Source organism: Crassostrea angulata, chromosome 5 (genome assembly GCF_025612915.1).
Source record: "Crassostrea angulata isolate pt1a10 chromosome 5, ASM2561291v2, whole genome shotgun sequence".
NCBI classification, from domain to species: domain Eukaryota; kingdom Metazoa; phylum Mollusca; class Bivalvia; order Ostreida; family Ostreidae; genus Magallana; species Magallana angulata.
Genome location: NC_069115.1, coordinates 36173763 through 36193619, shown reverse-complemented (window position 1 = coordinate 36193619; position 19857 = coordinate 36173763). Strand labels below are relative to the sequence as shown.

At 34.4% G+C, this 19857-nt stretch overlaps 4 protein-coding genes and 1 long non-coding RNA gene across 5 annotated transcripts in view; 3 read left to right on the top strand and 2 right to left on the bottom strand.

The window, feature by feature from the left end:
- Positions 1–404: 404 nt before the first annotated feature.
- On the bottom strand, positions 405–3468 carry LOC128183501 (uncharacterized). Its single transcript, XR_008243613.1, has 3 exons — positions 3376–3468; positions 747–791; positions 405–540 (listed from the first exon to the last, which is right to left on the bottom strand). It is a non-coding gene; the product is annotated as an uncharacterized LOC128183501 (long non-coding RNA).
- Positions 3469–3700: 232 nt separating this feature from the next.
- The window catches only part of LOC128183936 (xylan 1,4-beta-xylosidase-like), a 31050-nt gene continuing 14893 nt past the window's right edge, over positions 3701–19857 (top strand). Inside the window, exons 1-9 of the mRNA XM_052853171.1 lie at positions 3701–4125; positions 4899–5058; positions 5552–5722; positions 6276–6367; positions 7625–7851; positions 8225–8487; positions 9119–9344; positions 9964–10053; positions 10614–10822. Coding sequence (XP_052709131.1) covers positions 3809–4125; positions 4899–5058; positions 5552–5722; positions 6276–6367; positions 7625–7851; positions 8225–8487; positions 9119–9344; positions 9964–10053; positions 10614–10822 — 1755 coding nt within the window. The 5' untranslated portion in view covers positions 3701–3808. The remainder of the gene's footprint in view (positions 4126–4898; positions 5059–5551; positions 5723–6275; positions 6368–7624; positions 7852–8224; positions 8488–9118; positions 9345–9963; positions 10054–10613; positions 10823–19857) is intronic.
- LOC128183941 (uncharacterized) lies at positions 14524–16768 on the top strand. Its single transcript, XM_052853175.1, has 4 exons — positions 14524–15899; positions 16051–16197; positions 16292–16400; positions 16498–16768. Exons 1-4 carry the CDS (start codon positions 14546–14548, stop codon positions 16766–16768), a joined length of 1881 nt encoding a protein of 626 aa, XP_052709135.1. The 5' UTR covers positions 14524–14545.
- On the bottom strand, positions 17166–17960 carry LOC128183939 (putative protein TPRXL). The gene is made up of 2 exons (XM_052853173.1): positions 17843–17960; positions 17166–17717 (listed from the first exon to the last, which is right to left on the bottom strand). The coding sequence occupies exons 1-2, from the start codon at positions 17873–17875 to the stop codon at positions 17166–17168; spliced, it is 585 nt and encodes a 194-aa protein (XP_052709133.1). The 5' UTR covers positions 17876–17960.
- LOC128183940 (uncharacterized) lies at positions 17973–19586 on the top strand. The gene is made up of 2 exons (XM_052853174.1): positions 17973–18387; positions 18475–19586. The coding sequence occupies exons 1-2, from the start codon at positions 17997–17999 to the stop codon at positions 18603–18605; spliced, it is 522 nt and encodes a 173-aa protein (XP_052709134.1). The 5' UTR covers positions 17973–17996; the 3' UTR covers positions 18606–19586.

Here is a 19857-nt window from a genome sequence, read left to right as displayed (position 1 = left end):
CAAGAGTATTCATAGAATAGTATTTGATTATGAAAACAAAATGCCTTTTTTATTGACCGAAACCCACATTGGCAAATGATTAGGTTCTGTATGAATATAATCATGGATCAACTTGTTGAATTTGTCTTCAGAAATGCAGATATCTCACACTTTTAACAAAAGAAAGCAGCTAGGCCAACCTATGGTACAATTTACAGAACATGATTGTAATAATTTTTTCACTTTTAAAATACTCAGCTTTGCATAGGTGAGCAATACATGTACTTAAAAATACTTACTTAGTTTATATTACAACCACGATAACTGGAGCCATGATTGAGTAATAGAAAGAAATTCAGTTTTTCTCAAACAATATTAACATTCTGTCACTGCAGCATTAGACAGTATTTGGAGTAACAACTTACCATTGTCTATTTCAGCTGTTGGTATCTTGTCCTTTTCAAAATGATTTTCACCAAAACAACAATCCACAGTGTCTCTCTTTGTAGCTTCTTCAAAGTTTTTGCAAGTTTTCACAAAGATGTTTTCGCAGGAAATATCCTGTTAACCATAACAATATAAAGTAGTGCATTTATCTATATATATAAAGATATTCACATTTTATCTTAATTAGTAATATAACTGCTCCTAATATTGATAATGAAAAAATAAGATGACACTTTGTTAAAAATTCAGAGGGGTGAGGGGTATATAATTATAATGGATTGACAACTTGGCAGAATGAAGATTTTTTAATTTATACAAACCAAGTTCTTCAGATCGTCTGGAATTGTTGGCATATTTGGAAAGTGCTGAAATGAAATACCCGGTAATATAAATAAAAGTAATTTATATCCCAGTAACGTGTGTTAATTTAACAGTTCATTGCGCGTTATTATAACTATAACCTTCCACACAGCCAATGTGATAAGTAAATAAGGAAAGAAAATATGCAAAATGACGTAAGATTACTATAAGGTGCTGAATTAATTTAGGGGCATAGTCATAATTTGAACAGAACAATATCAAATTTTATTTTTCCATGTTAATGACAGGAAAGCCCCAAGTTGTTGTTGAGCATAAATGCCAAACCAACAGACAATATACAGGCCGAGTACAATACAATAAACTATTATGCATGATTTGCACTGCTTTTATTTTTATGCAGCCATAGGTTCAATTATACAAAACGTCATAATACTAATGTGAAAATGTGTTGTATTTCCAACAAAGTCCCAGAGGGTCTAAATATAAACAGGATAATTTCGGAGAAAAGCCTTATCGAATGGGGCTAATTAATGAAGAAAATTTTTTAATTTCGAAATAAACACCATGATAAAAAGTTTAGTGGGATATGAACTTGGTTCGTCACATTATCAAATTCTGTGAAGCCCAAAGGAATATTTAATCACAAATCAACCATGACAAGTTCACATCCCGGTGAAGTTGAACTTTGCTGTTTATTACTTATATTTACATTTGACATGTTTTAGAAAATCAAATTATTCACAACTATCAACATATCTGTGTTTTTATGTTTACAATAATTAAGGCACCCGTCAAAAAATAAGCGTGTGCTCATTGAACTTTTTAACATTGCTGTTTAATACTTATATTTTTTATGTTTCAGAAAGTCAAATTGTTCATAATTATCGACATATATGTGTTTTTATGTTTACAATAAAGCAACCATCAAAAGATAAGCCTGTGCGGTTATCATTGTGACGTCATGAAATACAATTTACCGAAGTCCAAAGCCCCCTCAAAAAAATCAAACTTCAAATTTCTTTAAATTACATTATAAAATTGCCAAATATCCCCCCCCCCCCCCCCAGCAAATTCAAATAACTGTCACTCCCTGATACACGCTCAGCGTGTATTATTTCTTTTCTAGAGTGTTTAATGTACAAGTTCGATGTGTTTGAAATCAGGAAGCATATCTAAATCGCTTTTTACAAGGGCATACTCATACCCCGACCCGACCCCATCTCTAGATCCACACATTGCACATCTATAGGACAGCCCCTATCATATCCCAAGATATGATGTGTCTATCCATTAAATCTAACAGAGGAGTTCTGGGATGTAGGTGTTTTTTGGGGGAGTGATAAACATCAATTTCTGGCTATATTATGACTCCCTGGATGAAATTTACATTTTTTAAACCTTATTGCACATCTATACGACAGCCCCTATCATATATCCCAAGATATGATGTGTCTATTCATTAAATCATAAGAGGAGTTCTGGGATCTAGGTTTTTTTAGGAGTGATAAATGTCAATTTTCTGATACTACATGTATTTGATTCCCTCGATGAAATTTAAATTTTTAAATCCTTATTGCACATATATAGGACAGCCCCAATTATATCCCAAGAGATGATGTAGCTACTCCAAAAGATGTAAGAGGAGTTCTGTGAACCATACTTTTTTTGCAAGAAAACATCATTTTTTGTAGCCCACCAATCTCCGTGGTAAAAAAAAAATTCTGAGACCTAATCACACTTCAAAATGACACCCCAATCAAATTCTAAAAGATAATTTGGCTACTGCTAAAAATATATTGACGTTTAAAAAACTTTTTGAAACCATACAAATTTTTCGTTAAAAAACTTCATTTTTCATCCACCAAATGACCTCCAGGACAAAATTGAAATTTCTGAAACTTTATTGCGCATCCATAGGACACCCCAAAACATATTCCAAGAGATGGTTTGTCTATTGTTGAAAATGTATAGGAGGAGTTTGAGGAAGAAGGTTTTTTGCGAAAAAACATCATTTTTTACCAATTATTTGACCCCTAGGACTATGAGAGAATTTTTGAAACCTTTTTACAAAACAACATGACACCCCAAATCAAACTCCAAGAGTTCAGTTCGCTAATTTATAAGTATATAAAGAGCAGTTTGAGAAAGTAAAATGTTACAGATGGACGGATGGACTGAACAGGTAACAATAATATACCCAAACTTTCTTTAGATTAGAACGTGTGGGTATAATAATACCACAATGTCAACCATATATCAATATCAAATCTTAGTATAATAATTACTATAGGAATGTTTAATTTCCTAAGGGTGAATTTACACCTACAGGATAATATTTTCCTATGGGAGAAAAAAATCCCTTAGGAGAAAATAAAATTCCTAGAGGAAATTATTTATATAGGACGGTAGGATGTCTGTCACATCAATCTTGATATCAGTCAGCATTGTCTAATCGGCTGTTTACCTATCATATGACATGGGTTTCACCGTTTGTTCCATCAGTTTTGCGAATTTTGCAAACAAATGAAAATATTTTTTTTTTCCTTCATTGTTTGCCTTTGGAAGTATAGTGGTATCCTTCCGTGTGAACATAGACATTCATGGTCGTCATATTACCCATTAAATTACCTTCTATTGGAGTCTGGACAGTTGGACGACTGTGCGGAGACGCCGAGGACAATGGATAGTAGACTTTACCTGAACGAGACTATCCCTACTCTAATGATGGAGACCCATAAAAACCGAAATGATACGGTTTGTTCCGATGAATATTCTGGATTGAAAAATAAAACATATTTATTTTTTGAATTTCGTAGCTCTAATGACTTATAGTATGTTCAAATAATTCAATAAAATTGTGATACGTTAAAAGATATTAACATTTAATTTCATTTCCATCCCGGCGAAAAGCATTCCTTCCGTTAAATTTTACGTTTACTGTCTAAAACCGATATCCTGTTGTCACGTGCGGCTTTTTCCTAAATTTCACCTTTTCAACAAAACTTTGTTGCTATTGTAATCTATTTATTGTTTTCAGATCACAAATGTACCTGTTACGAACATGTTAACAGATAAAGTGTGTGTCGTATGCATCTATTTATTTGCGTTGACAACGTTGGCCAGCTCTGATTTTCCATTCCGAAATGTTTCCTTGTCGTGGTCCGAGAGAGTTGATGATTTGGTTGGGAGGTTGACTCTAGATCAGATTGTGCAGCAACTCGCGCGTGGAGGTGCCGGGTTGAATGGGGGACCTGCGCCTGCTATCGAGAACCTAGGCATAGGGCCTTACCAGTGGAATACGGAATGCCTGAGAGGAGATGTTGAAGCAGGGAATGCAACATCGTTCCCCCAGGCTATTGGACTTGCAGCAGCATTTAGGTATAGTTTGCAGCAGAAGTATAAATTATAGAGATGCTATTGTGATTGTTCTGTTGCCATTCACTGTATGAAGCTCTGGCATTCTAACTAAATGCTTACTGAGAGGCATGCACACATGTAAAATGTAAAGGTAACTGAAAGGCATGATAAACAGTACTGTAGAATCATGAGATTTCATGGTGGCTCAATTTTTGTGGAATTCGTGGATAGATCTCATCCACGAGTTATCATCCTCCACGAATTAATATATTAGGGTATATTAGGGTAATAAAGTCATATTTCCTTTGTAGGTTTTAGAGAATACACGAAATTACGTCCTCACAAACCTGTAAAATTTAAGCAATCCACGAAAATTGGCCCCCACGAAATTTAATGATTCCACAGTATGCTATTCAGTCACATCCATTTTACATGTAGTTACATTACAATCACCTAGTATAAGTTGACTGAATGCCAGAGTGTCGTACTATGATGCATGAGCGCAAATGTTGAATTTGTATTGTGATTTCATTAAGGGGAAAATTATGGAGATTTTTTTATATATATATGTTAATTACATGTACCTCTATGTCTACTGACAACTAATCTGGTAGGTACAGATTGCATGTAATCTTATTCTTTGTATTTTTTTAATTAAAATAAAGTAAAGTTTGAAAATGAACAAATATAGATAGTTTGCTCTCATAGTTGTGTGAAGTTATTGAAAATTGAAAACATGCAAGCTATTGTGCTAGTCCACTTTAAAAATTACAATGTTTCCTATCCTTTGACAGTAAAGATCTGATCTTCAATGTCTCCAAAGCTGCTGCCACAGAAGTAAGAGCCAAGCACAATGATTTTGTGAAGCGAGGGATTTTCACAGACCACACAGGACTCAGCTGTTTTAGCCCTGTTGTCAACATCATGAGGCACCCACTCTGGGGCAGAAATCAGGTGATACCATGTTGTTTTACTTACAGAGTATACTTACCATCTTGGTTGGGTTTTTTTTTAAATTATAAGATGGAGTATAATCTCTCTATTGATTTTTTTGCAATGCATGATGAAAGAACACACACAAGTTTGTATTACTGTAAAAGTGGTAATTTATACGTGTGGGAAATTTACACTAGTTACACAGTAAGCTTAAAATTGCCAAAAATACCCATGGGCATATACTGGTAGTAAAAAAATTCAAAATTTAGAGAGGTAGCTCAAGCAGCCACATATTTTAATATGCCACATATTGTTTGACTACAGAAAACACGTTCTTAACCACCAGCATAAATAAACACTTTTACTGTAACAGCTAGTAAATTCGTATCTGAATATACCATTAATTTGGTATTTGTTAATTGCCATCAACAGGAAGAAATACCTTAACTTAGAAGTGAAACCCTCAATATCTAAATATATGTAGACTATTAATATTTCCTCCTTCTATTAGGAAACCTATGGGGAAGACCCCTACCTGTCTGGGACCTATGCCAGCTACTTTGTTCAGGGACTGCAGGGGGACAACGACAGATACATACAGGCGAACGCTGGGTGTAAACATTTTGACGCCCATGGCGGCCCAGAGGATATCCCTGAGTCCAGAATGGGATTTGATGCCAAGGTAGATCAGTGGTTTGTTTGTGTGTTTTGTTTTATTTTTTAATAATTTAAGATATTTTAATGATACATATTTAATTCTCAGTCTGAAGATATTGTCTTAGGTTTCGAAAAGATAAGATCACATGGATTAAAACTCATTGTAATCTTTGAAACATAGGTAGATGAACGGTGTAGATTGAAATGGCTAAAATTAATACTGTTCTTGTCTATATGGCAATGGGTGTAATGTATATGCCAATAAATTACTACTACATGTACTATATAAAGTTAATTGGGTTATTATATTAGGATATAAAACTATGATGATATTTTATGAATTAATTGCATATTCTTTAACATGAAAGATGACATCACAAAGTTAAAGTAACCAAAGAAGATAAAAGGAAATGCTCAGTTCTAAAGTTTCTTTAACATAGATTGAAGTACATGTATATGCAGTAAAGTCTGCATTTTTAGAGAATACAAACTGCTAGGGTACTATGCACTTAAGGTCAGATTGTGTTGATTATAAAGTTTATACCAGTAAATATGAATTTACCTTTTTTGCCCTCTAGGTGTCCATGAGAGATTTGAGGCTGACTTTTCTACCAGCATTCCAGAAATGTGTCCAAGCAGGGGCATATAGTCTCATGTGTAGCTACAACAGGTCTGTTCTATTCCAACAGTTCATGTTACCCATGCCTTACACATGTTGAATCTGTTTATCTCTTAACGAATTCTCTGTGGAAAAAAACCCCTTATAACAGAGGTTTTCATAAAGTTGAGAGGGTTTAAAAATGCATAGAAAACAAAAGACTACATTTGGATAATTATGCCCTCTTCCCAAGGGTGATTTATCCACTCAGCTATTTCAATGAGAGGTGGCATTCCAGGACAGATAACTAGAGTTATCATTCAGTGTTGCTGTGCTGAGAGAGAGAGAGAGAGAGAGAGAGAGAGAGAGAGAGAGAGAGAGGAGAGAGAGAGAGGTTGTGCTTCGTGAGTCAGATGTTGATTTAATGAGGCCGGGTCTAATTTGTTCTGCCCTAGATTTTTGAATGACATTTTTTTACATGAATTTCTACTGATATAATTATTATTTTAAGATGAAAAAAAATAAGACATTTACCACACCGTTTCTTTAGAGTGTCATCTCAAAGTTTGTTAATTTATAACATAGGACCCTATGGGATTTTGCTTGAAATGTATCAATTTTGCACATTTTTTACATTTTTTTTAAACGTCTGCCCTAGGGATTTCTTTTTCTGTTCTACATATTAAAGTAATTGCTAAAAGGCATGAAATGGTCAAATAAAAAAACCCTTTTACCTCCTGGTTTGATCCAGGGGTCTTATCAAAGTTGATTTTTGCATGCCCAATTTCCCAGATTTGTCAGATAATGGCTAATTTTATTTGACAAAGGCGGAAATGGTGATCTTTATAGTATTATTAAAACATTCAGACATATTTAAGTAATAAATAAATATAAAACATCACATATTAAGGGTCATTAATATAAAAAAAATGGTTAATGTCTTGAAATATATGAATTAAGCTATATTTAGGCGGATTAAGAAAACATGACAGAGGGCTAGGCTTGCTGAACCCTCTTCACGTTTTCAACCCGAGACCAAATATAGCTTATACCTCAAGACATTTATGTTTATTCCACAAAATAACATTAATTTTACGCATTAAACGAGCTATTTTCTACAAATTTTGCTGAATATCTGCAGTTGAAACTATTAAGCCATGGCGTCAACCAAGCAAAAAGATGATGTCACAATACAAATGAAATGCTGCGCGAAAGCGTGCGTACTCGTTCTGTACTCTGCCTCATTAAGATCAAATGAAATGTTATGAATCAAATAACAGCCATAACACAAATGTTGCAAGATCTCCATTGTGGTTTTTTTTACCTAAGTATAAATGGAGTACCGGCCTGCAGCAATGAGCTCCTAATGATGGACATATTGAGGGGGGAGTGGAACTTCACCGGTTACGTGGTCAGTGACGAGGGGGCCATAGAGAACCAGATTAGCTTCCACCACTACTACAACAACTCGGAGGATGCAGCGGCGGGGTCAGTCAACGCCGGCTGTAACCTGGAGCTGTCAGGAAACCTGACCGAGCCCGTGTTCATGAAAATTGGTAATTCAATTACACAGACATATTGGTTTCATATTTATTCATTGGACATCAACTTACCGTAAGTGGATTTCATTGCGGAGGAAAATTGGTACAGTCATGTATTTTGAATACACACTCTGTGGTTTTGTCAATGTTCGTTGGCATCCATATTTGTGAATTTTGTAAAGTTCACAGCTTTTAGGATACATAAATTGGTGGACAATGGTCATAACAATGTCATATGAAGGCATTGATATCATATATCTTATGACAATGAGCTTTGATTTTGTTCTACACTGAAATTCAAGAAAAACTCTGTTTGGTGTTCAACAAATTTTGATGAAACCTGGTATTTCAAATAAATCTCTTGAATCACTTAAATTTTTTCTTAAAGGTGATGCTGTAAAGAGTGGAAAACTTGAGGAATCAGTCGTGCGTAACAGGGTTAAACCCTTATTTTATACCAGAATGAGGTTGGGAGAATTTGATCCTCCAGAGATGAATCCCTATTCATCTGTTAATCTGTCCGTCATCCAAAGTGAAGAGCACAGAAACCTTTCTCTCACAGCAGCAGCCAAGTCTCTGGTCCTTTTGAAGCAGCCATCAAAGTTTAGTAAAAGACATCTGATTGGTGGATTTCCCACGGAGAGAATGGCGGTTTGTATTTGAAGAATATTTAACACTGGACAGGTTGTGAAAGGAATTATTTAGTTAGAATAAATCAAGACTAGTATATTTAATTTATATTTATCAATTAATATATGTCTGTCCACATAACCAACATTTTTAACTTTGTTTGCAACATATAGTATAATGCAGTTAACTATCAAGTTGCATTTTAACATGACATTGACACTGTTTCAATATTTTATGTAAGGTATATGTTCTGTTATACACCATTCAAATTTCGATTGAGGCAATGGGTGGGGGTGGGGGAGTGGAGGTAATACATGTAGCATGTTACATATTGAGTTTTTCGTTTTTTATGTTTTATAAGGTGAGTAAAATAATCTGAAACATTTGTGTGTGCTTTAAGAGTGTCATTATTTTTGGAAATGGTTATGACAACAGTAATATATTGTATATTGTAAATATTAGGTACCGGTACATGTACATGTATCTTTATCCCATATTTATTCTACATGTAATTCATGATCACGTATAGTCTAGTGCATGTATTGGGGGGAAATTATGTATTTAGGGAAGCCCTCATTGGCTAAAAAACTCTGCAACAGAATATGCAAGTAGATTTTTATACTTTATTGTACATTAATATTTTTTCTGATAGGTAATAGGTCCAATGGCAAACAACACAGACCAAATCTTTGGGGATTATTCCCCCACAACGGACCCCAGGTTTGTGAAGACCCCCCTGAAGGGCCTCACTGAACTGAACTTCTCAATGAACTATGCAGCAGGTTGCGTAGATGGCACCAGGTGTTTGAATTATTCACAGGACGACGTAAAAACGGCCCTTGTAGGAGCTGACTTAGTGGTCGTGTGTTTGGGTACAGGTAAGAAAGAACCAGTTTAAAACTATGTACATACATGGTATACTGACATTTATATGTATACATTTGTACTTATATCCAAGATAAAAGTTATGTTTCATCATCCCTGTCAAGTAAATACTTTTTTTTTTATAGAAGAAAGCAGGTATACTATAGATTTCTATTTAAATGTAAGGAATTCATATAAAATTATGAGAAGCACCCTTCGCAGAATTTGAAATATTAAGTCAAAATATTTTGAGTCAGACTAAATGCATTTCTTGAGACTTTTAACTGGTCGATTTAAAATTCTTGGTTAGGTAACCGTTTATTATTATTTATTTATTATTATCGTTTATTTTTCTGGAAAAATAATTAATAAATGAAATGGTATTACTAATTCTTCCCACACCAATGACCCCCTCTCGCAAACATCCGTGCCAATGAGAGATATTAATACAAGTTGTAGAACTTGTTATTAATCGTTGTGAAATAAATAAAGTTCAGTTTAATACCAATATATATACATGTAAATTCTTGCCAAAAATAGAAATGTTCCATAACAAAATTGTGCATGTGAGAAAATCCACCCCTCTTTACTTACCGGTAATTGTTCAGTTTTTGTTGTTGTTGTTTATTGCAGGCAAAGATTTGGAGAGTGAAAATGTGGACCGTAAGGACATGATGTTACCAGGGAAACAGATGCAGCTTCTCCAGGATGTTGTATCAATGAGTGAGTCATGTCTCCATAGCAACAGTTCATCATTACATGTACTTGTGTTATCAACTAGTACATGTACATGAAGTGTTGCTTGCACTTTTTGTTAGCGGTACTTGATATGGAGTATACAACATGACATAAAGATGTTTACCATACTTAAACAAATATCATCAAAATCGCAAAGTATAAAACATCATTTAGCATTACTTAACTCAGATTGAGTAAAATACGTGTATGTGTCCTATAAAAAAAATTACAGGATAATAAACGTAGCAAAAGATATTTTGTGACTGGACAAGTAATCAATTTTGTGTCATTAACTAATTAAGTAGTTCTACTGTATATAGGCCAAAAAAAGCATAGTTTGAACTATAACTAATATAATGATGTCATACATGTATAATACATACGTATTTGGAATCCTGCAAAAGATTAAACTCAGGTATTGAAATTTCATGTATCGGTAATGCATTGAACCCTGGTAAAAACATCACAGTATCCAATTATAATTAAAACCAGTAACATTTCTAAAGATAGCCGAATAAATAAAAATATTGTTTTGTCTTATACAGCCAACAAGGCGGTTTACCTGCTGGTGTTTTCGGCGGGGCCGGTCAACATCACCTGGGCTCAGGAAAGCGAGCGTGTGCTGATCATCCTCCAGTGCTTCTACCCCGCCCAGTCAGCGGGGGATGCCATCACTCAGGCGCTGATCATGAGGGACGGGCGGTTCAACCCCGCGGGAAGGCTTCCCTACACCTGGTACAGGTATACTGAACAGGTAACCACTAATGAGATTATTATATGTCAGTCTTTATCATTTATTTATTGATTACTCATTAAACCAGTTATTTATAAGACAAGAGGAGATAATTAAACATGATTAAAAATTTGTTGGTATTCTTAATAAAATCTCCTCAAAAACAATTTGGCCAGAAAAGCTGAAACTGGTGTGGAAGCATCCTCAGGTAGTGTTGATTAAAGTTTGATCAAATCATGATCCTCGTGGGTAAGGTGAGGTCACAATTTGGGAGGGGGGAAGTCAAATTTTTAACCGGGTTTTCCAACAAAAATCCGGTTATAAAAATGGTGAAAATGGCGGGCGGGCGGGTAGGTGGGCAGGCGGCTGCCAAAAGGGTACCCTCATTGTACGGATAACTCCTCCTACAGTTTTCAAAATAGGAAGTTGTTCTTTTGCAGATCAATTGCGCATATATTAGAGGTGTGCATATTGCTAGAATTTTGATTTCTGCGAATTTATGAAAAAAATACCAGCTTTTGAACTTAGTCATTTTTTGGCAAAATATTGCATATAGGGTACCCTCATTGTATGGATAACTCCTCCTAACATGTAGTACAATGTATACATGTATATTTAGGGCCCCGCAAGGATTTGCAGGTGCCCTATAGTAATCACTCTGTCCGTCCTTCTGTCTGTCCGTCTGTCACTCTTCCGTCCACAAATTTCTTGTTTTTTTCTAATTACTTTTTTTATGGTTGCCCAATCAAGTTCAAATTTGGTATGGTGGTTCAGTATGCAGAAATTTTTTTGATGCTAAGTTTGGTTCTCTATGACTTCTGGTTTGGAGCTGGGGTGGTGGGGTAGATTCCTTACTATGCATAAGAATGAATGGGCAAAGAGAGATAACTGCTGAGAATGTTACCATTGTATACATGGAAGGCTGTGCAATATTTGACCTTTGGGATTAATTAACCTTCCACAGGAAAGGAAGAAAATCCTAAGCTTTATCTTTATCTGTCACATTGAGATTAATAACTGCACTGCCTGTGTCTGCAAATGAACTTTGTTTTGAAGTTAAGGTCAATTTTGAATGATGTGTAGTATTGTGTACATTCTTTGAAATATGGATTTAAAATTTAATATTCATCTTTTATTTTGGTTAAAATACCGTACGCAATGATTTATGATAATTTTATTGAATTCTGAAATCAAGATATATATTAAGATATCCCTTTTCACTATTTTATTTTTTAATATTTTATTTTATTTTTTTCTGCCTTAATGCTGTTAATTTTAACAGGCAATCAGATATTACCCCATTCTGTCATTTCTGAAAAAAAAATTCTTATTGTAAATATAGAAGAAAAGGATGAGAGAGCAGAACAATTAATCCCCTGGGATTAATTATCTTGCCTGCTGCAGAAAATTTAGAGGCTTATCTCTATCTGTCATATCGAGATTAATGAACACCTTTGTCTGCACTGATGTTTGTTTTGAAGCAAATTAAACTCTCATTCCATGAGCTGCACCCTAATATTTTTACCCCTCAGTTTAAAGGGTGGTATTTGATAAAGAATATATTTCATTCTAGTCCAAATACCGTATTTTTCGGGGCATACGCCGGTATTTTTTTTCACCGATGCGCGAGATTCGGCCTATCCCCCATATCGGCTTATCGTAGTCCCAAAGTTAAAAAATCAGACAGTAAAATCCCAAATCCACTGCTTTTATCCATCATTTATTATGAGAGGTTGTTTTTTTCTATTGTTCGATAGTTGTCTCGTTGATAATTTTCGTTAATAGCGAGCGCAGCTCGCCGGCGCGCAGCGCCGGCTAGCGAAGCGAGCTCTAAGAACCAGTGTGCGCGGGAAAAAGAACGAGCTAAACCTATACAGTTCATCAAACAAAATTTTTTGTCTACGTCCCATAATGCTCTCTAATGTTTACACCCGTGGTGCTATGCCAAAAATGGCCGACTTTTAACTCGTAATTTACGGTGACTTAAAGTTTGAAGACACGTTTTGAGTACGGCATATGCTTTGGCGAGACTCAAAAGATTTGATACATGCTTCCATACCTTCGTATTGAGTCGAGAAACGTAATCAAAGACGAACAAAGTCATGGATGACGTCACAGTGCACTCGCGCTATATTTCCCGCGAAAAATTTAGAGGTGGATCAAACATCTGTAATGAGTGTACTGGCTATTTCAGTATAGTCTGCGATACCTGCCTCATTGACATATGATTTGTTTTTAATCTTTTTTTAATATAGAGATTTTATATATATATAAACTAGCAAGGGCCATACTTTACTGTCATGTCGATCCATTTTTAAAGTAATTGTGCATGCATGTACCGTGCAGTAGGCAGGTAAGTATATGAGTAGGGAGGAAATAAACAATAGGACATTTTGAACTTCATAAAAAGGAATAAAAAGAAAAAATAAACAGGTAAGAAAATTATGTAGATATTGCATATAGTCATACCATTAAATAAAAGTGGGAAATTACACACCTACAAACAGGTACCGGGCTCTCTCTCTCTCTCTCTCTCTCTCTCTCTCTCTCTCTCTCTGGGTAGGGGGTTTGGCTGTATATATCATAACTGTGATAGTTTGACTTAGTTTTATTTTTAGCATTATTTAGTTATTCATTCATTCACTTTTTCCATCTTTCACTCTTTGCGCTGCACTAATACTAACAAGTGTGTAAACTTAAACACCCCTATTATAAATAATGGTATAGCCTGTTTAGGTTATTTATTTCAGTGGTTTGGATTATTCCATTTGAAGATAGGTATTTTTATATTTACGGTTTGTGATTGGTCAGTATTGGTCACTACTGATAGAGTTTGGCGGGAGATATTCTTTTGTATTCTGGTTCTGTAATTCTTTAATTGCAACCAAGACTTCTAGCCAGACAGGTGTGTTTCAGACTGAGACAAAGCATACAGACTCAGACCTGTAAGTTATTCTTTTAAAACATAATTCTTTAAATAAATACAATTCTAAACTAGATTAAAATAAATAAGTAAAGTTAATATATAAGTATGATTGTGTAGAGTGAACGTTTTGAATACAGTACAATGTAAACAGGTCCAGCACAATCTCTTTATTAAGCTATATAGCTTTATCTAGCTATATAGCTTGATAAAGCTATTAAGAATAGCTTGATCAAGCTATTTGATGTGTGAAAATTTGAAATAAAATTATTAAAAATAAAAACGAGAGAGTCGCATTATGAGTACTTGTCAACAAGTTCATCCGTGCGTAAGAAATACTCACACACTGAAATAAAGGTATAAAAGCGATGCGTGTGGGGCGCTCAACTTATTGAAATTGTTGTTGTTGACAATGAACGGTTGGATATTCCCTTATTTAAGTGTTTAAGTGAAAAAGTTAATATAAACTTACCTACTGGATGTTCAGTAAAGCAATTCACTCCTGTGCACTACACACCGGATATGCTGTCTGCAACGTAGTTACAGAAGAAACCAGAATAACGGTAATTTATCCGTCATCTTCTTACAAAGTATGGAAACGCATTGCGATTAATAATATATAAATGGATCGTGAATATAAAAGTTATAATAGTATTCTAAAATAGAAGAATTCTGTTACAGTTTTTATAAGGGAATGAAATAATAATAGAAAACAATATCTTAATGTATATTTAAGACAGAAATTATTTTAATCCAGGCGGGGGGGGGGGGGGGGGGTGTGCGGGTGTTAGTACAGAATATTTCTTTCTTTCAGGATAACAATGCCAGTTTGTAGCTGCAAACAACATGCAATCTTTTCAAAAGATGAGCCATTTAGAATTTATAGACTATCGAGCAAAAAATTCAAAACATCGGTTGTTGGAGCTCTTGTCGAAAATGGCCATCTCTCTAAAAGGTCGGTGTTTTTATGTACAGCATGTGCTACATACAGTGAAAAAAATTTCATTTCCAATGAAAAAGACATTGAAGACAAACTTGTTGAACAAGTCATTGATTTGATTAAGACAAACAATATCTCCGATGAAAATGTGATTAAAATTGCGGAAGCCATTGGCAGTAGAGAAACAAGAAAGATGAAAGATGATTTTAATGATAATGTATTTAGTCAATACAAAAATGTTGATTTTTTAACATGTGCCACTATTGATACGTGGATTGCTGACAGAAACAAAGTCATGTCTTCGTTCTTGCTGTCTTTGTGTGGAAAACAGATGTCCGATTTGTCATCATCAGAGAAAACTAAGATTGTTTTTGCTATTGAACATTTGTACTCTCTTATTTCTTCGAACATCATAATGCCATTTTCATTTAGTCTCAATCTTTTAACATATTATATGTCAAACAGCAAAACAGTGTGCAATATGTACTCGAGTGCTCATCCCGCTGGAAGTTACACTTCTGTTCTTAAATGGATAGAAGAACATGCAGCCACTCCAATAACCATTCCATTTCAGCATGATGTTATCACCTATTTTGATAATAATCAAGTTTTAGCACGGAACTGGAGGGTACGGTATGACGCCAAAGCTATTCTAAGCTATGTCACTACTGTTGTGCACTTCTTCCCTTCTCCGACGACAGATTTACAACTTTTAAATAAATTTTCTCCACGACACTGGTTTTACAATATTAACATTACAGAAAAATACACTTCTATTGTAGAATTCATAAATTTTTATGAAAATTTGTTTACATCACTTCGAGAAAATTTTATCGAAAACAGGATAAATGTTTTGTTACAACAGCAACATCCAGGACTTAATTGTACAGAAGACATCATTTCAGATCTTTTAAAAACCAAGAAGAAGAAATTTTCACATAATTCCAGATGCCAAGTTGATGCTTATTCTTTTATAGCAGAATCCCATACAAGTTCTCCGATAATTCAAATGGGAAATCCCATATCTGTCAATCCTTGCTCATTCAAATCTGTGAAAGTTGTTTTAGAAAATTTGAAATGCACAGCTGGGATTCCAGATCATAGACAGTGGAGTATAGTAGGTTGTGATGGGCTTCCTTTCCTTCTCTCTCATCGCATCATTCGTGATAACCCTGATCTTCAAGATCTACTCCTCCAACCTGGCCTTGGACATGTAGAAATAAATATGTGCAAAGGTATTGCAATATAGGTGTTATAAAATTTAATGAATTTTATATATATATATATATATATATATATATATATATATATATATATATATATATATATATATATATATATATATATATATATATATATATATATATATATATATATATATTACAGCTGTCATTAAGCTCTTGTGGCAAATCATAGGGTTAGATTTGGCCAAACTCTTAGGCTACAGATCGCCAAAAGCACTCCAGGCCTGCTTAGATGCAAATGATCACCATAAAGCCATGCAGTTCATTGAGATTCTCCTTTTTGGAACAGGTCTGTGAAAAGAAGTAATATTTACTTTTATAAATTACACCAATGTTTACAACTTTTAAATACATCTATACATTTTTGTATTCCTTATTCATAGGAGATGAACTGTTATTTCCTTACATGTTTCATTGCTCCGAACGGGAAATGGACCCTTCAGGGAAAGGGTTTTTCGCCTGGTGTAAAGAAGTAAAGGATCCCAACTACATGTAAATGAATAAATTTGAGCGAATAAAAATTACAGATATATAGTATACATATATTAAAATTTCATACTAATGCTTAGTTTACGTACATGTAATGCAGGTTCTTGCTGGAGTCCATATTTACTTACGTCCTAGCAGTGTATTTGTTTCGAGCGGGGATAAGACGTAATAACAGTAACGTCATTATGGCGTCCAGGCTGAAGTTTTCTTCCCTTTACTTTGGCGTATCCAAAACCAACTATCAACAGATTGAATTATTAGACATTATCATGAGAGTCTGTGCACCAGCTGAAATTCTTCAATTCATCCAGGAGCACGAGTCCTTCTCTCGTAAGAAGAGCAAATTCTCACCTCAATTAGCTGCACACTAATGCTATATGACGCACTTAAATAATCTTTTAATCTATACAGTTAATTAAACATAGTTATCTTTAACTTCTGTATATCAAATACCATGGATACATGTACGTACAACTGAGTTTCAGAGAACGACGTTTAACATACATAAAATAAATATTTAGAATCTGGAAATGTAAGCAAAGGAGAGGGCTGCGATTTTATATTGGAGGCAAAAAATAGACAGGCCAAAAGTTGGCTTCCCAGCGGAGCGCCAAAGGAAAAACACTGGATGCAATGTTGTAGAAATCTGGATACCCTAGAAGATGCAAGTATTTTCCATCAATAATTTTATAATAAAAAGTAATTAAAAAAAAGTATATCAAATATATAATGCACAGAATTTTATTACATATATAACAGTTGTTTTGTTTATCTGTGCATGGGACATAGAAATTTAGTTTTTTTAACAACAGTTTTAGAGGAGAAATAAAACCCCATGCATTCATCGTGGACCCAATATCCACATCGGGTACGGTCACACCCAACCCATTGTCCACGTTCCTGTGTGGTCAAACACACATTGCACGTTTCCGGAACTTTATTACTTATTGTTTCCGTTTGGGTGGATTTGTTCCTGTATGCTACAGTCTTTCTCTTCTTTGACGGCTGACATCCATCTGCTGTCTTTTTCTTTTCTCCCAATTTAGAGTTAGTGATAGGGGGTACAAGAGTAGGTTGAGGAGATGGAAACGAAGGAGGGGGAGAGGCAGAAGAAGAAGGTTGTGGGGAGGGTGCATTTAAAGATAGTATAGGAGGTGTAGACGGAGAAGAACGGTTTGGGTTGGAGATAAGTTCAGTAGAGTTTGAAGATGAGCAATTTGTAGTCACAGAGGAAGAGGAGGATATCGACGTTGTTGTAACAACACAGGGCGGTGCGCTGAGAACGTTAGAGGGGGGAGAATGTATGAATCGCTGCATATGCTGAAATGTATAGTGAATGCGTGTTATTAAATAAAAAAAAAGGGGGGGGGGAATTAATTGAACTACATCTTTAAATAACAAAATAACCCGTTAATTTAAAATTATGTATTCCATAATATACTAACATCTTCAAAGAAAGGTGTGGCATACGTGGACATTTTCCCAGATGGTGTTTTCACAATAATTATTATTTCACTTTTACTTGTAAGATGCAGTTCTTTAGCCTGTTAAATGATAAATATATATATATAAGGCATTTCATTATAGATAAAGAAGAACATGAAATCCCAATTAAACATAAGAGACTCCAGTGACAACTCCATTTTCCACACCAATCTTGAGACTGAAATATTTCAGTGGCGTGCGGAATTGAGAAGAGCTGAATATCTTTCCAACCCTTTCTCCTCCAACGACCATACCTCTCTGTCCAACAAATCGCTAGATAAAGAACTCATAAATTTCTCTCAAAAATGTAAAAACAACCGACAACATTATATTCAAGAAGTATCCAACAATAATTCAGTGAAACTATCCCTTTCTCAAGAGCCTATTTTTTTTACAACTTTTGAACGCACACAGTTTCATTCCATCGAGAGTAGAACAAAACCTGAAATAGCTGCCAAGATTGAAGAACAAATTGATAAGCTACTTGATTTGGATTTTGAAGCTGGTATGCATATTTAATATTTTTTTGCATATTTCAAATACTGATAAGCAGAAGCATGTATTGCTGTATTTTTTTTTTTTCTTAAAAAAGGAGAAGACAGGAGTGTACAATGGCAACGACATATAAAGAATGGTGGAAAAAAATTGTATATAAATTTCTACAAAGAATTACTTGAAGTTGTAGAAAGTTTGCTAGACGTTATGAAGGACGAAGGTATATAATATATTCATACCTTTTTCAACAGTGTATTTTTTCTCTTGTACACCGAGTCATGTCGTTTTTTGGCGTCTTCTATGAAGGTATTGCACGCGGGCCCACTTCTGACTGTGCCCCTCTTCTTTTGGCCTTTGTTGTTCTTTCCCGGATTTACCTTAGCATTCTATTTCATATTATAACCGCTTGTATTATACTTTCATTTAATTACGTTTTAATATAGTAAATAAAAATTAAGAAAATTGGGGGGAGGGGGTTATTGCAAAAGTATAGTTATTTTAATGAAATTATGGAATATAAATAGATATTTTCTTATCTTACTTCAATATAATACATATTAAATCCCTTGCCTTCTTTAATAGAAAAATTATTTGAAAAACCTAAAGGGTTACAAAGACAGTAATTTTAATACTAGTGTTCTTCCATAGATTCTGATCCGGAAGATGAAGATTTGGTTGTTTCTGTACCAACACTTTAGTATTCACTGTGCATTTCCTGTATATGGAGACTAGGGCTTGCAAGGCACATGTACTTCAAATTGTGAGTGTTGTCATGGATTTTATACCTATAAACTGGTACTTTTGGTGACAGTTTCTTATGGTTTTGTACAATATATACATTTATAAATGGCTAAAAAATTTATGAAGGCAATGATGGACCTTTTCAATATCGGTGCTCAATAATCTGTTACGTCATATAGAAAAAATATTTCTACTTACCATTATGCGATCTTCTTGTTTTTCTGCAATCTGTGAATATTTACACTTCCCCCGGATATTGTTTAAAATTTCAATAAGTTGAGCGCCCCACACGCATCGCTTTTATACCTTTATTTCAGTGTGTGAGTATTTCTTACGCACGGATGAACTTGTTGACAAGTACTCATAATGCGACTCTCTCGTTTTTATTTTTAATAATTTTATTTCAAATTTTCACACATCAAATAGCTTGATCAAGCTATTCTTAATAGCTTTATCAAGCTATATAGCTAGATAAAGCTATATAGCTTAATAAAGAGATTGTGCTGGACCTGGTAAATATCGGTGAGCAGTATATGTCTTATATATTTAATTGTATAGTAGACAAGATCTTATATATATTGTATAAATTATAAATAGGTCAAGTCATATAATGAGCCTGATCCGCTGATTGATACTACGTATATATGCAGTGTCGTGCACCTAGTTCCATAAATTGGTAACTATCTGTTGAAATTCATTATTGTAAATAGTTTTCATATAATCTATATATTAGAGTGAT

Excerpts from the sequence above, each read along its gene's own strand:
- LOC128183941 (XM_052853175.1), top strand. The coding sequence starts at position 14,546 with ATGCCAGTTTGTAGCTGCAAACAACATGCAATCTTTTCAAAAGATGAG. Across the intron at positions 16,198-16,291 it reads GATTCTCCTTTTTGGAACAG|GAGATGAACTGTTATTTCCT; the intron begins GTCTGTGAAAAG and ends CCTTATTCATAG. Across the intron at positions 16,401-16,497 it reads GTAAAGGATCCCAACTACAT|GTTCTTGCTGGAGTCCATAT; the intron begins GTAAATGAATAA and ends CATGTAATGCAG.
- LOC128183940 (XM_052853174.1), top strand. The coding sequence starts at position 17,997 with ATGAAATCCCAATTAAACATAAGAGACTCCAGTGACAACTCCATTTTC. Across the intron at positions 18,388-18,474 it reads TGATTTGGATTTTGAAGCTG|GAGAAGACAGGAGTGTACAA; the intron begins GTATGCATATTT and ends TTCTTAAAAAAG.
- LOC128183939 (XM_052853173.1), bottom strand. The coding sequence starts at position 17,875 with ATGTCCACGTATGCCACACCTTTCTTTGAAGAT. Across the intron at positions 17,718-17,842 it reads CCACACCTTTCTTTGAAGAT|CATATGCAGCGATTCATACA; the intron begins GTTAGTATATTA and ends TATACATTTCAG.